This window comes from Sparus aurata, chromosome 11 (genome assembly GCF_900880675.1).
Source record: "Sparus aurata chromosome 11, fSpaAur1.1, whole genome shotgun sequence".
Classification (NCBI taxonomy): Eukaryota; Metazoa; Chordata; class Actinopteri; order Spariformes; family Sparidae; genus Sparus; species Sparus aurata.
In genome coordinates this window covers 7,566,871-7,585,775 of record NC_044197.1, presented here as the reverse complement: position 1 = coordinate 7,585,775, position 18,905 = coordinate 7,566,871, and the positions used below count along the sequence as shown (strand labels likewise).

Here is an 18,905-nt window from a genome sequence, read left to right as displayed (position 1 = left end):
GTCAGAGACCCATGAACGCTCAAACTGCTTTCAGTCAGATCACAACAGCTCAAATTTCGGGTTCTTCACTACAAATATGTCACCAAAGGTTTGACTATTTTATGTAGCGTGGAGCATGCACAGGTACACATTAGTTGAAAGGATAACTCCACCATTTTCCACAGTGTTTTTACAGATGCTGTGGAGTACTGCTGCAAATGTGAAAAAAAGGAGTATAAAGCCTTTTGTGGCACCAGATGAAGCTGCATGTAATCTGATAAACTGCCTCCAATGATTTGCATTGTGGGTAATGTAGGCACCAGGTTTTAAAAAGCAGTCCACTGTTCTAGCATTGCACTCCTACAACACTGTTGGGCTCATTATTGACTGTTATAAGAATCAATACATCAGAATCAGATATATATCGCCTTTTTTTACTACATACCATGTTCTATCTTTTCAAAGTCGCTACATTACTCACAGTGCAATTTAACAAAAGAGTGATATCACTGGAGGCCATTTATGAGATGTATCTGGAGCCACATAAGGTTTTTATACACATTTTACATATGGAAAATGGAACTACCCCCAAGACCTGTCAACACTTTACAGGATAAAAGTTAAATTACAAAAAAGGATGAATTCAGTTGTTATCTACTTGCCCCCATGCTGATGGCAGCAGTCTCCTAAACAACTGAAGTAGATTGAGACTTGTTTTAGAATGTAAAAAAGCACCAACAAAAAAAATACATAAAATGTCTCCATACAGTTCGTCCAAAGTAATCCAAGTCTCTGGAAACCCCAAGATCCAAAATTGATTTGAAAAGACATTATTTATTCTCTTAAGGGGTTATGCAATAAATTCAGACGTGCACGTAAAAGCTTTTAGCTTTTTTAATCAATTTGGGATGTCTGGCTTCTTTAGACTTGGCTTACGCCGGACAAGCCGTGTGGGACCCTTTTATGTTTAATTCCAGTTCCCCGTCCACCTACTTGACTGCAAAACTTCACCCAACTTTTTGTCAGTAGGGGCGTGTGATAATAGATGATGAGATAACATTTCATTTCTGGCTTCACTTATCCTTTAATGTGTAAAATTGTTGGACTTACCCTTTAAGTGTGGGCAGGGTGTCAGAGATCTGTCAATGGTGATGCTGACAGTAGCAAGGACTCCTCTGAGACACTGGAGTGCAGTCTGTCCCATTTGTAGTTTTGAGTCATCCAGGCCTCGGGCTCTGCTCCACAGCTGGGCTGTGAACAGTAAGCACCGGGCTACATTCCTCTGCTCACCTGTTATATGGCTTTCTGCTATTCATCATGCTTGATAAGGCATGGCCATTAGATTCAGCTTACAGTAATCTGCCTTTTGATGAGATATTTCAGGCTGTTATTTTTCCTGGATGTCGGATTCCTGTGTGGCTGCCAAAGAGCTGTGTTTGAAGTGGAGCCCGATTCAATTATGTATCATTGACGATACTGAAGCGGTGGAATTTTAGTGTGTCCTGTTGTGTTTCTTTGTGTGTTTTGAACGGTTTAGAAAAAGCAGCATTTTAAAACTGTAAAAATGTGTGTCCATGTGTTTGACTGTGTGTTGTGCGCAAATCAGACTCTGCGCAGGGATACTTGTTTTATGAGCAGACGAGAGGTCAGATGGGACTCGTAAAAACAAGCTAGAGTCTTCCTTCCCATGTACATGTGGCAGAATAACAGCTGTGTGAATGTTAAACTGTCTCGCATAGAAACTCAAGATATGCATCTTTGTTCCTCAGTCTCCCCATGTTTATATTTTGCATATCACTTGAATGAAACACCCTCTTTCAGTTTGGTGCTGAGGCTCCTGACATCATGGGGAGAGACAGTTTGAGTGGGGGGTCTGCAGGATTTGGTTTCATACGGAGGAAAGGGTAGGAGCAAGAGAGGAAGGTGCTCCATGTACAGCTCATGTGTGTCTCATCAGAGCACAGATCCAAGTCCATAAATTCGGAGTGTGGATGAGAGGTCGTGGAGTTCAGTCTCTGACTGCAGCAACTTCTGCCGGTTGCCTCTAACGCCATTTCTCTTCCTTTGTTGGCAGTAGTTTTACAGTAATTTGTTGTCTCTTTCAGTCCTCAACACAGCACAATTACAGGGTGCACTGAGTTCAGTATCTTATCAGTGTGTTGCTCACTACCTCCATAATCAAACTGACTATTTCAGACTGGCTACAATTTGGCTTTTACAAGTGAAAATAATCAAGGATGTCGATGTTGTGGTGCTGTACCCACGCACACACCAGGAGAGGTGGTCTGGCTGTCATGGAAGCAGATATTTTTGTATGCATGTGTGTTTGCATGTTTGTGGCAAGTTCGTGGGTGGCTGCTTGAAGGGGGATTATGCACATTTGTTTGTTACTGTATATATTTACTTGTCTGGGATTACAGATAGCCAAAAGTATGCCAGTCAGAAGTTGCACCTGGCTGGTAAAATCAACAGGATGTCAGCTGTGACAAGACAGAGTAACTATAAGAAAGATGTTACGGTAGTAGATAGCAAGTCTTTGAAAGATATAGCTGTAAATGAGGTTACTTAGAGCGCAACCACACATGTGACCATAGATCTACTCAGCCATTGCATTAACTCCATCTAATTGTTGTTCCCAGAAAGTTATGATACATACCTAAAATTAGCACGGACACAGACAGTTATGTGGTTTGTCTCCAGCTGTAATTACTCAGTGGCAGGAAGATCGATGACTGTGGCCATGGAGAAAGAGGTTAGAACTTTTTTAAATTGATGGAATTTCAAACACAGCATGTGATGTAAACATCCTCTTTTAGTTTAGGTGCAATTACATATGTAGAAACCTACTGCAGCTTGTATGCTTGAGGAAATGTTTAGGTTTAATTTGGCCACCAGTTAGAATAAAACTCATACCCACAGCATCGCTTATATTATGCTTAGGGGTTGTGTGTGCTGTAGGCTTACATGTAACCTATGTGTATCAACAGCACTAAAGGTTTACTGTGTTTCACCGTTATCTATCAATCTCACATAGCCACAAATAGACTTATTAGCTCATTGCTACGCATCCTGCAAAGAGTTTTGTTTGAAAAAGAAAAATGTACTGAAAAATAAGTTGCGTCTCTCTTTCACTCATTTCCAAAACAAATATAGGAGCTAGCCAGATCGCAAACTTTTACAATGGGAGGTGGTGATGCTAATACTGCTGTTGTCCACAGGTGCCGCCAGAATCACCAAAAAAAAATGACAGGTCCTGAGGCTGCTTTAAAAAAATGCCAAAAACACAAGTGACCTCACTGTTCTCAATACTCTCTCAATAATAGTGAACCAGTGAGCGATCGGATTTTGTTGGCCATCAGTCCAATTCTACTTCATGTTGCTGTTCAGATACGTGAGCTCATTTATTTCATACGACTTGATGTTTAATTTTGGGCTCTTCTGGACGTTGCATTTGTTGGTTTTCCTGCTGGATTTATTTGACAGTTGGGAGGATATATTGTCCTCACAGTATGACATCATGAGAGGACATCTCCGTCTTTGTTTTTGTTAGTGTCGTTCAGTCTCCTTGGAGCACAAAACAGAGGTTGCCTTGACAACAGCCCCCATTTTTGTTGTGACATCAACTGACCCTTGAAAGACTCACTGAAACAGCTAAGTAATGTGTGGAAGTGGGCGTCTGATTGAATATGTATGAACGTTTGGCTGTTTGCTGTTTGACTGGGAAATGATGTTTCATTAGTGAGTGTTTGTGTGTGAATGCTGCACCTGTGTGTGTGTATTTGTGCTTTTATGAACCCAGCATGTTGTTTCGTGGGAGGAATATCTTTATTCTTGTTGACTCATATTTTGGAAAGCTGCTTCCACTTGCACATTTCTATTGTTATTTATTTATTCTGGTCAGACAAACAGTTGGCCTGAGAAGGCGACTGTCAGTCTTTCGGTAATTAATGGGAACATCCAGAGACCGTAAAAGTTCTTCCTCTTATTAACCCATGTTTTATAGTCTTGTAGGGGGAAGTACGGTGCTTTTCATGTTGTTATCGCTACAAATAAGAGGTTGTTTTTTTTCACCGACGAGAAGAATTTGAATAAAAGAACCACATGATTACAGTGTGTGCCACCAGGACAGGACGTTGTTTGTGTGCGTTCTTGGAACGCTTAGACTTTTACGTTGCAAAACCTCACACGGCAGCAGACCTAGTAACAAGCACCACAAATAATCCCATCTGCTTCGTCCCAGCGGTAGTTCTCTCAGGCTCTTCGTTGACAGCGACTAAAATATCGCTGTTAGAGCCTGAAGAGCCTGAGCCCCCGCAGAGAGTGAAACACACCACACCCTTTCATTCTGCTGTGCTTCTGACATCAACCTTCTGGCTCGAAACGAACCACAAATACCAGATTTATATTTGCTGACCGATGTGGATATGGAGTGTTTGCGATTATTATACGGCGGTCAATATATGTGTGTGTGTGTGTGTGTGTGTGTGTGTGAGTGTGTGTGTGTGTGTGTGTGTGTGTGTGCGTGTGTGTGAGTGTGTGTGTGTGTGTGTGTGTGTGTGTGTGTGTGTGTGTGTGTGTGTGTGTGTGTAAAAAGCACAACCAGTCACAGTAGCCACAGACATTTGTCTTGTGCTTGCCAGGTGCTGCCAACTCAAAGTGGTCTATTTAGATCCCGACTTATCCGAGCTATTTTGGTTCAGGCCAAACTGGGCTTTTTAAATGGCCCACTTAGTTCTGGCATGTGGGATTTATTAAGTCAGAGCCAGTTTATTTAGTGCCCTCTCTTTTAGTGTCACACTGTAGTGCCTACTGTAGCTGTCATCTTTTATTTTTTTCATGACCCCCCGTCCTGCAGTCACAGATCAGAAGCCCAGAGGTTTCCATCGTGACTGGGTCGCTTGGCTGCAGCCCAGGGTTCTCTGTGGGGCTTTTGATAGTCAGCAGACTGCGGCCTGGACTTGTATAGGGGCAGAAAAAAGCAAGTTTTGTTATTTGTTTGGGAGACAAAATCCACAAAGAAACAGCTAGAACATCCCTGGCCTTTAATCAGCTTGTTTAAATGTTTGTAGGCCACAAAAGTATCGCACGAGAGGACGTGTACCTGTTCCCATGTGCGAGGGGGATTAGAGTTGCAGTGAGTTTGACTAGGAGGGGTTAGAGTTTATCCTTGTAGTAAGGACGAGAAAAACATGGAGACAATCACACAACCACTGGAATTATATGAATGCTCCCACTGTGGGCTGCACTGAAACAGTTTTTGTCTCTTAAATGAGTCTTAAATGTGTTTCTTCTGCTCCTCTGTCTTGTGTGGAATTTGGCGATTTGGGGCTGCTCCCTCCCTCTCAACCCTCCGCTCAGTCCGAGCGTTGTGTGTACATCTGACTGTGTGACTCAGAGTGGCAGTCCTGGTGTGAGAGTGTCAGCGGCTCAGTGCGTGTCATGCTGTCAGGAGGAGAAGCTCTGTGTGCAGCCTGAGATCAAGGAAATTATCAGTGACTTTGGTTTAACTTAGTGGGAGCCGCACGGCAGCTCAGGTAAGGTTTACTTAGTGATGTAATTTGCGGGTGTACTCAGGTGAAAGTCGAGCTTACAGGGTTCATCTTTTTTATTTAATTGTCTAGACACACTTAGATTTTTATGACCAAGATTAGCAGATTCACCTTGAATTAGAGTACAGTCATGTCTTTGATATCTCATTGTGCCTGGCTGAGGATTTTGTGCTGTTAGAAGAACAATGCTAACTTTTATTTCTTAAGTAGATAAAATTAGTTGTTGATCTCTGAAACAATGTGTGATAGACTGTGTGTAATTACTTCAATGGATGAATGAATGAATGGTTTATTGTTCGTAGTGAGCAAACATATTTTAAAAAATTATAACTTAAACAGTTTGCTGTTCACCTACTGGGCCTCAGAAAACAGGCTGAAATTAAATTGAGTGTGTGTGTGTGTGTGTGTGTGTGTGTGTGTGTGTGTGTGTGTGTGTGTGCGTGAGTGCTTGTTGGGGCATCCCCATGAGTGCCGAGGTGTGTGCATTTGTAGCTCAGCTGCTGCATACGTCTGTCACTATTTCAGTTGAGTGTGTGTCTCTCTCTCTCTCTGTTTCTGACATGAACACACACGCGCACACACACACACACACACACACTCACCATCAACAAATCCTTCACGGATAGTTAAAGTTAAGTTTGTTGATTCAAACTGTAAGAACTGCAGAAACACTATGAGAATTTGCTATAGTTGCAAATGATTCCCAGTAACCACAGCATGAATGTCACATTTTAAATTAATGCCCATGTTGATTCAGTCTGGACCATTTGCCTTCTTGGCTTGGCTCCCCCGCACTCCTGTAATACATCAGTGGACAATGTTTGTTGATGGACAACACTTTGCCAATGCAACCCACCCTCCCTCTTGGTTAAAATTCCTCGGAGAAAAATATCCATCTTTTCTTCCGGTCAGCAGAGCTGCGACTGTCATCTGCAGCTGTCTGCCGTCCGGAATATTCCAGTGAACTTTGACCCATGATCCTGTGCCCCGATTAACAGAGCTCCATCACCAGATGGCTTCTGCTGCTTTATTAAGCTGCATTCCTGCATGTATCATCTTTAATCAAGACATTTGTGGTTGAATGCTTTTATGAGCACGTAGCAGAAAGCTTCAGCTAAGCACAGTGTCAAATCTGGCATGCTAATAACTCCATTCTAAAATGACACATTTAAAAAAAATAGATTAGATTTTGTGGAATATGTACATAAACTGTAACTTAATACAGGTCATGAACAGTGATTTAGTAATCCAGGGAGCACAAAAGTGTTGAATACCAACACCTCAGTAGTAAAACTATATTTTACTAAACTGAACAATACTAAATATACACTTTTAATGTAACTACAGTCGGGTATACTGACAATGTTGGACAGTTGGTGCAAAACTACACAACAAGCTAAACATCACACAAATGGTTGACATGTGATATACTTTAGTTAATGTGGCTAACATGTTCGCAACGAATTGGGTACTTACACATTCAACACATTCATTTAGAGAGACATTAGCATATATTTGTAGAACTTCTGGCAACCCGATGAATGTGAATCTCCTTGTAGCTCTATTTTGTCCATAATCAATGCAAAAAATCTAAATACAACTGGATGTTAGCTCGCTATATGTGCCTCCATGTTCATTAGCTAACTGCTAACTTTATCTGTGCTATGTTAGGCACTGAGCAACAAGGGTACAGGGTTTATTAGAGTAATTTTGCATAAAATAGCTGCCTGCTGCTTCGGGAAGAGATTGCGGTGAGTGAGAGTTGTCGGTTATAATACCAAAACAATGAGCTGCAAGATTAAACAAAGGTTTGGTTTTTCTGGTTAGCATGCTAACATGTATAACAATAGTACTAAACACAGCTGAGAATATTTGGATTATCATTACTTTTTTAGGTATTTAGTCACAAACCAAAGCATTGGACAACCTGTATTTTTGACATAACCATGGCAAGAAATGAAAAGTTAGTCACAAAAGTGATCACAGTTGGGGACATGATTGTGGGGACATGAAGTTTCCTGGCAATCCATCCATTATTTGTTGAGATATTTCACTAAATGCAATAACTGTTGACTCGTGGTGAGACTTAAGGAAAAGTCTGGGACTCACCAAAGTCTGTAGGAGTCATACTGCGAATGTCAGTACAAACTATTATTTGAAAAATCCTCGAATTTAACTTTTTCAATGTTAAAGAGAGTTCACGTGTTTGTGTGTGGGTACAGATGCTAGAAAAAATTGAGTTAAATTAGCTCTGGCATGTTAAATTGATCCTGATTTAATGATGGGAACCTGTTGGGCTGGTAAATGATGCATTCTGTGGTACCAGTATTGGTACAATTGCATACCTAGGGGGCAGGTAAATGGTGTACTTTGGTGGTATTCTGGAGGAAAATTACTATAATAAGGATGGCTGTGGTGGGAATAAATATTTTGCTACTTTGTTGAGGGTTTGCTTTTAGACCTTTCTCAGTGCCCTGTAGAGCTACATTCATTGTTGGGTTCAGTCAGTATGCGTGGGAAAGAGGAAACCCAATCTGCTTTCCATCTTGTCTTTGCATGAATTAGGAGATTTTTCTATGGCGGATAATAAAACCAACATCGCTTCCAGAGTTTGGGTAGTTCCAGTTGACCTCTATTGTAGTTTGTAATTAGGGATAAAGACAGGCTTGATGCCGCTATGCTTGTCCAGTTGCACTTCGGTTGACTTCTGAGGTCCGTAGCCCAGGAACTGAACACTGAGCAAACTTAAAACAAAGACAAACACGTCTCAGGAAGTATACATCATCTTCCCATGCCATATTGATTGCTGATTGTCTTGTGGCTACTTTTTTGCAAGCCTGTCACTCCTACGTCCTGTCAAAGTCCTTTTTGTGAATGCACCCTCCTCCTTTCTTTTCCTCTTCACTCTGCGCTCTGGCCTCCGCTCATTTTGGGTTTGTGGTGAAACCGAGCCTTGCTTCATAAAATTTTCCATCAACAGCAGCAAATAACAACACAGGGTCAGATGGGGAGAGTGCGGCCCTCAGCACAAACTATGGAGTCCAGTGCAACTGGGTCAGGTTTGGCCTAAGATCATCTTTCTGTTGATATCTGATGCATCATATGGCATCAGTTGTCTTAAATGAGATGTGTATAATTGCTCTCTGACATGTTATCTTTATCTAGAGAGCTGGTAACAGGCTCATTGATTGTGATGGTGGAACTTTTAATCACCATCTTGGCTGGGTGTTCTTAGGGTGGGAGCGTGTGTAAACCAACCATGACATCACCCATTGGTTTGTGGACTATCGTTTGGGAGCCTCGAGATTGGTATTACACGCCATCTTGTTCTTTTAGAGCCAAAATTGACCACATGTAGAATAGCGGGTTGAGCTTTGCATGATATCCTAAAGCAATGCCCTAAAGCATACCCTGCTTTATTGTCTACTCTGAATAAGACCATTATTTACAAAATCAAAAACATGCTGAATTCAAGAAGACTTGAAATAAGCAATCAAGACCATAAACTCATCAAGAGAATAGCTGAAGTAATAGATCAAGTGAGAAGTAGTTTCATTTTCTCATAAGCTTACATAAAATTGGTCTTTAAGCCTCTAGTTTGGCATTTCAACCATCACAATCTTTTTTTTTTTTTTTTTTTTTTGGAGCCACAAGTTACCATATTTAGCCAAGAATGTGAAGCTTAACAGGATATCCTGATTGGATCAAGAACCAAGGACAATCCGTGGTAGAAGCGTGTCAATCACAAGGCCACACTCTGAGGTATAAACCCTGCTTTATTGTCAGTTTTACTCTAAATACAGCCATAACTTACAAAATAAACATCGACTGGATTGAAGAGGAATTGAAATTGGCAAATGAGGCCATTAACTCATTAGGAAATTGTTTACTGAGGTAGTAAGTGAGTTGCCTCCTGCTAGCCATTGGAAAGAATGCAAGTTTTATGCACTTCCGCATTGACTTCACTTCTCAGACCTGGAAGCTCCGTCCATATTTTACACAGTCATTGGGTGGGAGAGGTGAGGGTGTTACTCAGAGGCCTTTTTACTTTCAGCTATTAGAGTGTTTGGAATATTTGTGTTTTATAACCGTATTGTGTTTAGAGGAAATGGGTGGTAAAGCTTCATTCTGCCAAGAAAATTTGTACCTTCACCCACTTTTCTCAAAGCACTGAGTGATTGCTATTCCAACACACCCTGCTTCCCCTCCAAACGAGGCTATTGATGGCTGAGTTCCTTCTCTGCCTGCTGGACTGTGTGTGATTCAACAAAGTCCCCGGCTGGAGAAACACAGGCACGCCGTTACAGGGCGAGCACCATGTTCAGCACATTCCACAGAAAATAGAGAGGGGATTAAATAAACATTACCGTCTGTCTCTAAATGAGTTTGCGCAGTAATTATGCATAATGGTAGATCATTAAGGTTGATTAATAAGGGGTTTTTATTGTTGTGCTTGTTGGGAATGGTTTGTGCTTCCTAGTTTATGCTCAGTGAAGCCTCTGGGGAGAACAAGATGATGAGTCTTGAGCTCTGCTCTGTGTTTCGTCAAAGTGGGCCCCAAACAAATTTACATTTCCATTCCTTCTACTGAGCAGATGGGCTGTGTTTTGAAAACAGGAAGCCAAACCTGGTATACCTTCATGCCATAACTGGAATGGAAAATTACTTGAAGACATTTAATTAACATAAATCACTACAAGACCACTGATGAATGCCTGAATTACAACTCTATCTCGCGTTTTATTCACAGATGTTGCTGCTTGGAATTGCTGTATTTTCTTCTCTACGGCTTTGGAGAGATTCCGGCCACCCTGTATGAAACATATTCCCCTGCCTCTGTTCACTATAGTTACACACAAACACAAAACACACATTTTAAGTACCTCCATCACAAAAACAAGTCATTAGCTTAATGATGTCATGTGTTACAATAAGCCCTTTTTTGTATTCGTTTGATTTGACGGTGCTCAGAAAATGTCCAAAGGATTTTCGAATGTTGAAGGAGGTTCGTATTGTGCGGCCCACATCAAACTTCGAGCATATGGCTGCAAGATCCAGTTGGAATCATTTTGATTAATACAGTGAGTGACTTGAAAGAAACTTGTGAGGTTTAACCAACAAAAGAAACCTGAGTTTCCCAAAGCAGAGCAGCAGACATGGCAGTCACCCAGACGAGTTGTTTCCCTCTCCGCCTGGCTGTAATCCTGAGAAATGGATTTCAAAACCACACAGACATACTGGTTTGCTCAAACAATCAACTTTTTACTCCCAAAACGAATTTGTGTCATATAAAGGCTGTGTTTTCCCAGCCTTTCTCTGCACAGAATACTGCTGGACTGTTTGAAGCCTGGCAGACAACTCTTGGCCTCATTTGCCTCGAGGGCCTGAAACTCCAGTGGATAAGGTCTCCCTGCTCGTGCCATGAACAACTCTTCATTAGTCTCATGTCACGATCTGTTTCCTATCGTTTAACACGCTGGTGTCTGGCTGCATGATATAGCCTGCCAAGTTTCCGTTGCTTCCCTTCATCAAGCGATAACACAGAGGAACTTCCCTGAGGAGTCTATTGTACAGGGGGGGTTAAAACAACGGCAGAGAGAGAGAGTTTGCACCGCTCCACCTGTCACTGCTGCTGATGAATCGCTCAGTGTGATCCGTCTCAACAATGACAGAGCGTATCATTTTTACTGTCTGACCCGGCCTGACTCATGCGTGTTCCTGCACTCGCCATTCATTCATTCACTTTACCCCTCTCTGCTCCCACACCCACTCTGTCTGTCAGGTGTGAATCCTCCAGTGTGAAGTGTTGTCTGAATATTTTTTGGCTGATTGATTGCTTTCTGGAAAAGGAGCTAGCTGTTTGACTGACACACCAGAGGGTTTAAATTCAAGAAACTGCAATGCAGCAGGATGTCGGGAATTTTTATACCTCTCTCCGAGATAGCTGGAATGTCCTCAGGTCAGGGCTCTGGGCGGACAAAGCAGCTGTTCTTCCGGCATTTTGGGAATTCCTGCTCCTCCCCCTGTCAATGGAGAGGTTGAGGGGTGAACAAGACAGATATGACCTCCCTTTTAATAGAGTGCTGATAGCTTTACAGTAGTGTGTCAGTATGGGTATGTTGATTTGATGTGTCATAATGCACGTTTAAAGAAGATTAATTCTGATAAAAGAAACTGACTTCCACAAATCATGCACTTGTGTGTTTGCAAGAGATGTGTGGTGTGACCCCCAGTGTTTGATCCTGTATTTGATGTGGTAACATGCTGCTAGGAGGGGGTGTGGTGGGTCTCCTTTAATCATAACCCTGTGAAGACAGATGAGACAGATGAGGCTGGTTGTGTTGTAGACACAGTCAGACCAGGGAACAAAGCTGGTGACCCCAGGGAGGTGGTGCAGGGCCCGGGCGACCTGCCCAGACACCTCTGATTGGAAGGAGGGAAAGGGTGTATCTGCTTCCCGTAACACGCCGTCTCGTCAGTGCCTCAGGGCGGCTGACGTGTGGCAGATATGGAAACCCAGACATGGCCAGAAGGCGTGTGTGAGTGTGTGAATAAGTAGTTATTGATGTTAGTTAGGTTGGCAGGCATCCATCATGTTTGACAAAGGTATATTTAAGTTTGAGTATTTGTCAGGAAGGGTAACGGGCCGTGCTTGTCTGATAGGGTTTTATTGAATTTTTTTGGCAGAGGAGTCATAAATATTCAGCCACAAGCCAATGTTGAAATAATATGACTCAAATTAAAAAAACTTTTCTCTGTGAAACTCTGGATATCTGGATTCAAAGTTTAACTGTGAACTCTAAGTCAAAAGACCTGCGTTCGAGTGTGAACTTTGTAATTTACTCAAGCACTGTACTGAGGTAGAAATTCAATGTACACGTACTTCAATTGAGTATTTCCATTTCATGCAATGTTATATTTCTAATCCACTACATCTCAGAAACTCCAGTACATTTATCCGACAGCTTGAGTTCCTCAAAACTTTTCAGATTTTTCACCCCCTTCCTGCTCAGCGCAAGAGAATGAGTACTCTCACTCATAATTCTTACACACATTTACTTAAGTAAAGCTTTGAATGCACAACTTTGACTTGTAGTGAAGTATTAATATACTTACAGTGTGGTTTTAATACTTTCACTTTCACAATACTTTCACAAGTTAAGGATCTTAAATCCTCTTCAAGTTTCAAAGTTGTGGCTACCAGCTTTGCTGCATCCCCCAATCTCAACAATAAATACTAAAAGGCATTATGCCTGGTACTAATGGTGGCCAAACTACCCAGACTGGAAATAAACAGTATGAGAATATAAGTAAGAACATTAACCCAAGTGATGTACTTAAGCACAGTTTTGATTGACATTTATTTGCTACTTCAGACTTCACAACACAACGCTTTTGGAGGCAAATATTGTACTAAATATTGTAACAGCGTTTCGATTTTCCTCCATTTCCAGGTGGTTCTGTGAAGGCCGAGAGCTGCACAACTCTCCCGACATACAGATCTGGAGGGATGGTGACCTGCACACACTGGTGATAAGTGAAGCCTTTGAGGACGACACGGGACGGTACACCTGCGTGGCCTCCAATAGTCTCGGAGCGGACAATACCTCTGCTGAAGTTTACATTGAAGGTCGGATGTTTTAATATTAGGAAATTATTATAGTCTTACTTTTAATACTTTTTTAAGGTTTACTCCTCAAATTGAAATATCAGTCACAGCTTTTGTATTTGTCCCATTGCAGGAGCATCATCATCAGACTCAGAAGGAGAGGGAGCTGGGTCGCACTCCAGATCGGGAACCATGCCTCAGTACGTGTGTTTCAGCATGACCCCTTGTGACCCAATGAACCTTGAACCCCCTTGAACAGGTTAACTGAGCCCTGCAGCAGCTAATCAGGCCTGCTGCCTTTAAATAGGTCCTTAAAAGGCCCTTAAAGAGCCATAACCCCAACAACCCAGTTCACTGGCTGCACTTTAAAGAGGTGCAGAGAGGGTTAATATGATAAAAGGTCAGCCTGTCATGATTGTCACTTATACTTATATCCAAATGTCCAAACTTTTCCTTCCTTTTCTTTTTTTTTATGCTTCTTTGAAACTTTTTTTTTAAACAATTACTTACTCAACTGACTGAAAAATCTGGCACACATGTAGATCCAGACTCAGACGTATGCTTTATTCAACATGTCTAAACATTTCTATTATTATAACAATCCTTTGGAGGATAAAACAGTACCTGCTCTGTGTGCTCTCTAGTTCTCTAAATGTTTTTGATTGTTATCTGTTGTATAAATCTGCCTCCATCTGGACTACTTCCTGATTCTCTCTCTGTTTACACAATGGAGCCAAGATCACTGATATCATCTTAATTGCTGGGGAGAGAACATTTTCTGAGATTCAAGTATCATATCTGAACTAAAGGCATATAGAGTCAAGACTTTTCTGTTTCTTTCTTTTTGGTTTTTGATGTGTGCGCTGATTTATGCTTTGTTAATTATAGAGTTCAGAAGAAGACCACTTCAATGTCCCTGACAATACGTTCAGCATCACCAAAAACCCATGAGGTCCTTCCTCATCGCTCCACCCTGGTCCAGGCCCTGTCTCAGCCCCCACAGAGGGTAAGCACACACTGTACACAAGAGTCCCACAACCTTATACACGTGGTCAAAAATCAGTGACATGAGCCTACTGAATGAACTCCACCTGCTCAGAAAAGCCTTTTAATGTCTTTTAGATGCAGAGCCCAGTGTCATCACTGTATGGTGGTGAGGCCTCAGGTCCTCCTATATTCACCAAGGTAAGTTTGCATACACAATAAACAATACATAAACCACATGGCTGGAAATGTCATTCCACACCTATTATCTTTAAATGGCAACTGCCTTCAGTGATGAAGAAAAACTTTTCTTTATAGAATTTTTGGGTGCACTGGGACACTGGCATGGAACTGAAGCGATTGTTGGCACAAAATTTGTAGCATACAATTGTCTAAAATATTCTCACTTTCCCTTAATTGGAGCTAAGGGACCTGGGCCAAACCATGGAGAACAGCCCCAAATACATACTTACATAGGAACATCATGCGTGCAACACAGTACGTACTAAGAACCTGATACACATGTACTCAGTCTCCTTGCCTCCCCATAATAACAGCATGCTGTACTGTGGCTTTCAGCAGTGGGGGTCAGATAAAACATGGGCTTTGATGAGAGCTCCTCCTCTGACTCAAGAACACCCTATTCCAGCTCAGACTCTTCAACACTCCCCTGACTCCCCTCTCCCTCAGGCTGCGGGTCTTGTGATGGCAGGACTGAGACGGGCTGAGGCAGAGCTTCAAACGGCCCTGCCAAAGCCACAAGGGTCAGGTCTCTTTCACTCTTGTGCAGCCAGTCAGACCCTAAATCATTTTCCACTTCATTACAGAAAGACATTTGTTTTTCCTCACCCCCCACCCGCCGCCTTTAAAAAACGTTGCGGGCTTTAATCATCTCAATGAGAGGATGTTCGCCTCTGGTGAAGTCAGCACTGTGATGTCACCCATAAAACACACACCCACACACCCACACACATTCACTGTCAGACCAATGATCTACATTCCACCCCTGGATTTACCAAAATACAGCCATGCCAAAGACATCGAGAGAGAGAGAGGGCTCAGGCTCACAGGCAAATTCATTCACACTGACACTGAGTGCCTCTTGTTGATGTATACTTGTACATTATGTAACTCTGTTAACTAGCAGAAGAGACAACACAGTGTTGGCGGTGGCTCCTCCATCTGCCCCTGTGTTGATGTTTAGTTTTTAGTTGTGCAACACTGTGAGCTGCCATGTGATTTACTGGACAAAGGAGGTAAATTGGCATTTGTAAGAAGGAGGTCCTGCAAGTTTGAGAACTGACTTCACCTATTCTGTTGCCCAAAAGCTCAAGGTTCACACATTTATAGGTGAATTTATTTATGTATAGTTTATTTATGTGTATATTTTTATAGTATAGTAGAGATGAGTGTCAGTGGTAATAATCAGCATACAGCAGTCGAATTTAACAGAATTAAAAACAGTGTTCTTCTTAATTGCTAGCGTACACTTTCACAGAATCAAAAGTTGATCTTTCATAACCTTCCAAAGTACAGATTTATCTGTCAGTGGCGATAACAAGATGTTGAAAAGATTGGTTATATTTGAAAGCCTGTCAAATATAACTTACACTTACAGGTTCATTTTTTTTTTTTTTAAGTGTCGGCTTTGATGAAAGCTAATTGGACCAAATTCGACGCTCATTTTAGTCTAAAGTTAAAACAGATGGACCGATTGAACAGTCAGATGTATAAATATTTTGGATTACTTGAAGCTGAAAACTACTGGACCAGATAGATCCAATAAAATGTCAGTGGATATCAGGTCCTTTGAGGAAAGTATCTTTTCAGAAGCTTAACTAATTCAAAGTTTTCTCTGAACACTGACAGGGTGTGACAGGATGTGGTGATTTGTACTCGAACTCAGCCTTATTATTGGCTGAATTTGGCCAGTAAGAAAGAAACTTGGAGGTCAGGAGTTAAAAGAGTGACGGTTCATAGTTTTCCACTGGCCTCTCAGTCCGTCATGGCAGTCCCTCATCTGCAACCATCTCTTGTCCATCTATCCCCATGCTGTGACTCTGAAGCAGATTTATCGTTTTCATTACCGGTTTCAGTCTCTTCTCATTTCCTCATCATTATTCACTCACTCGGGCCTTCTTCTCATCAGCTCTCTCTTTATCCCTCCTCTGTGCAGCTGTTGCAGGATGCCCAGGCATCTGAGGGCCAGGTGGTGGTTCTGGAGTGCAGGGTCCGTGGAAGCCCTCCCCTGCAGGTCAGATGGTACCGCCAGGGAGAGGAGATCCTGGACTCCCCTGATTTTCGTATTCTCCAGAAAAGTGAGACATTCCTCTTAGTGATAATTAGTGGTTATTAACACTAAATTGGCTGCTGCTGGCTGCTGGCTATATGTTAATAATCAAAATATTTCTATTCCTTTTCAACTTTAATGTACCGCGAATCAGAGCCTCGATCTGCAGCTGAGTCAGGTATGTTACCTCAATTACAACACTGCTTTCATGTTCCCAACCGCAGACGGGGTTAGAATTGTCTACAGATTATTAATGGTGTCTGGAGAGTCATATTGAGATTGATTGCATCAGCTGCAGGCTTTCACTCCGTTATGACTACAGCGTGTCACAAGTTAGTGACTCCCACAGGACTCTCATTATCACGGCGTCTCCAGTCAGAGGGAGTCCCTGTGAAAGTCTGAGAAAACCCCCCAAGCCCCCCTACAGCACATAAACATACTGTCAAGATAAACAATGACACGAACGCTAATACATGTCAGACTGTTTCCCACCTGTGTGACTCAGGGGTCGTTTCGGTTGTTACTTTGTGAGTCACTCAGACGTCCCTGAACATCTGTGAACTCTTGTTTATGTGTGTGTGTGTGTGTGTGTGTGTGTGTGTGTGTCTGTTATTCATGAGTAGTTACATCCGTGCTTGTTTCCCCGCTGCTCTCCGTGTGTCAGACTATGACTTGTGATTCATCAGTCTGACATGTCCATCATCTGTCTGCCATTAACATAATTTGTTTTCCTGTCCATCTAATGTCAAGTGTCAACATGTCACACCACTTCACACATGTGGAGATCTTCACCGATGTCAAGTGTTTTATCCTGCCATTACAAATCTAACTTGTAGCATCATAAAAAGTTTGGTTATTATAGGTGTACTGATGGCATTTTTTCTTTATCTTAGAGAGCATCTGCACCCTGGTGATTGATCGCTGATGCCTTTTCCAGAGGATGGATGGTCTTCTGTTCTGCCTGCACCGCTGTCCAACCAGTATGGTTCCATTTCACAGAACGGCTCATCTCCCGCCGTCCCTGCGGTGCGTTCCCGACAGATAGCAGTGTGCTCAGGTTTGTCCCTGGAGGTACGGGCTTAACAAGGAAAGGCTACACAGCTGAGTTCAGAGTCAGCTCTCCAATCATCATTGCTGAATACGGATAACCAATGTTTACATTAACAACCCCTATGTTGAGTATGAGTAACATTTTTTGAATATTGTCCCAGCCTAGACCTTTCTGACCGAGGAATAAAACATGGTTTACAATATGAATTTGTTCGTGGGAGTGCAGGCAGGTGTACAGCGTCATCGAATGGGCACCCTCTCAATAACTGGTGTTTCATTGAGTTCGGCCCACATACAGAAAAGGGTCAACAGCGTGTTCCAGAACGACACTCCTCTAAACACTCTAAACAGCTTAAGTTATATTCACATCACATCTGAAACATCACCAGTTAGCATCCTCAGCTAACAGTATGCTAGCCAAGAACAACAACCAGCCAACATGTCAGTTTAACTAGCATGTTGTAACACACTCTTAAACCACCAAGTGATAAAAAAATAGTAATTTATTGCTAAGATACCACATCACTATATACCAGTAAGCTAACTAGCATGTGAGCAATATGTTGAGCATACTAGCATTCTGCCGTGGCACCAAATAAACATAACAACAAAAACATTTTAAGCCAGTCAATATTCATAATAAGTCTCAGTAGCCAATTTCCCCTCTTTTAATATGATTTTGTGTGGCAGTTTTAAAAACTATTCTTCTAGTCAGAGGATGCTAAGACTATTGGGGGCACTTTAACTAAAATTTGGATTTCAAGATTGAACTATACATTGTTGCTTTGCTACAGTTTATTGGTTTATTAAGCAGAACAGCCCTTCTCAGAGGGTATCTTCCATCAAAGAAGAATAACATTATTCCACACAGATTAATTTAATTGGACTGTAGACCTTTATTGTCATTTAAAATGTCCTATAAACTGTAGCTTTGTCACAAGTTCAATATTTACATAAAACTGATTACCACTATAAAGTATAAAATGCTTCCAACATAATTGCAGATCTTGTTTTCTGAAGGTGGGTTTTCTAACTGTAAAATGCAACAAGAAAGAAAAAATGTATTTTTTCACAACAAATGTAATCTGGTGAATGAATCAGGGCTTGGTCAGACTAACCTCTGATGGTCCGGTAACTCCCAGGAGGTCTTGTGGTTTATGGTCAGTTATAATAGCTGTATTGTATGTCTCTACGGTGAGATGACCATCTCCTGACGTGTTTATGATTGCGTAACCTGGGCGAAGGATGAGAGGTGTGAGCTGATCAGCAGCTCTTTGCAGGACACAAATATTTTTGTGTGTGTATTCACACAGACAGAACTGTGTGTGTACAGTACAGGACTCATCACACAGTAAAGGGAAAGGCTGAATAAACAGGAATTGCATCAGCCTGACTGGACCCAGCTGCTACATTAGATGAGCAGCAATACACTTGCGTGTGTGTG

General features: G+C 41.9%; 1 protein-coding gene across 1 annotated transcript in view; it reads left to right on the top strand.

Moving 5' to 3' along the window:
- LOC115591370 (palladin-like) overlaps positions 1-17,311 on the top strand; it is a 31,380-nt gene extending 14,069 nt beyond the window's left edge. Inside the window, exons 4-9 of the mRNA XM_030433343.1 lie at positions 12,983-13,158; positions 13,271-13,337; positions 14,026-14,143; positions 14,260-14,322; positions 16,298-16,439; positions 16,566-17,311. Of these exons, the coding sequence (XP_030289203.1) occupies positions 12,983-13,158; positions 13,271-13,337; positions 14,026-14,143; positions 14,260-14,322; positions 16,298-16,439; positions 16,566-16,645 (646 nt within the window). The 3' untranslated portion in view covers positions 16,646-17,311. The remainder of the gene's footprint in view (positions 1-12,982; positions 13,159-13,270; positions 13,338-14,025; positions 14,144-14,259; positions 14,323-16,297; positions 16,440-16,565) is intronic.
- Positions 17,312-18,905: the final 1,594 nt, after the last annotated feature.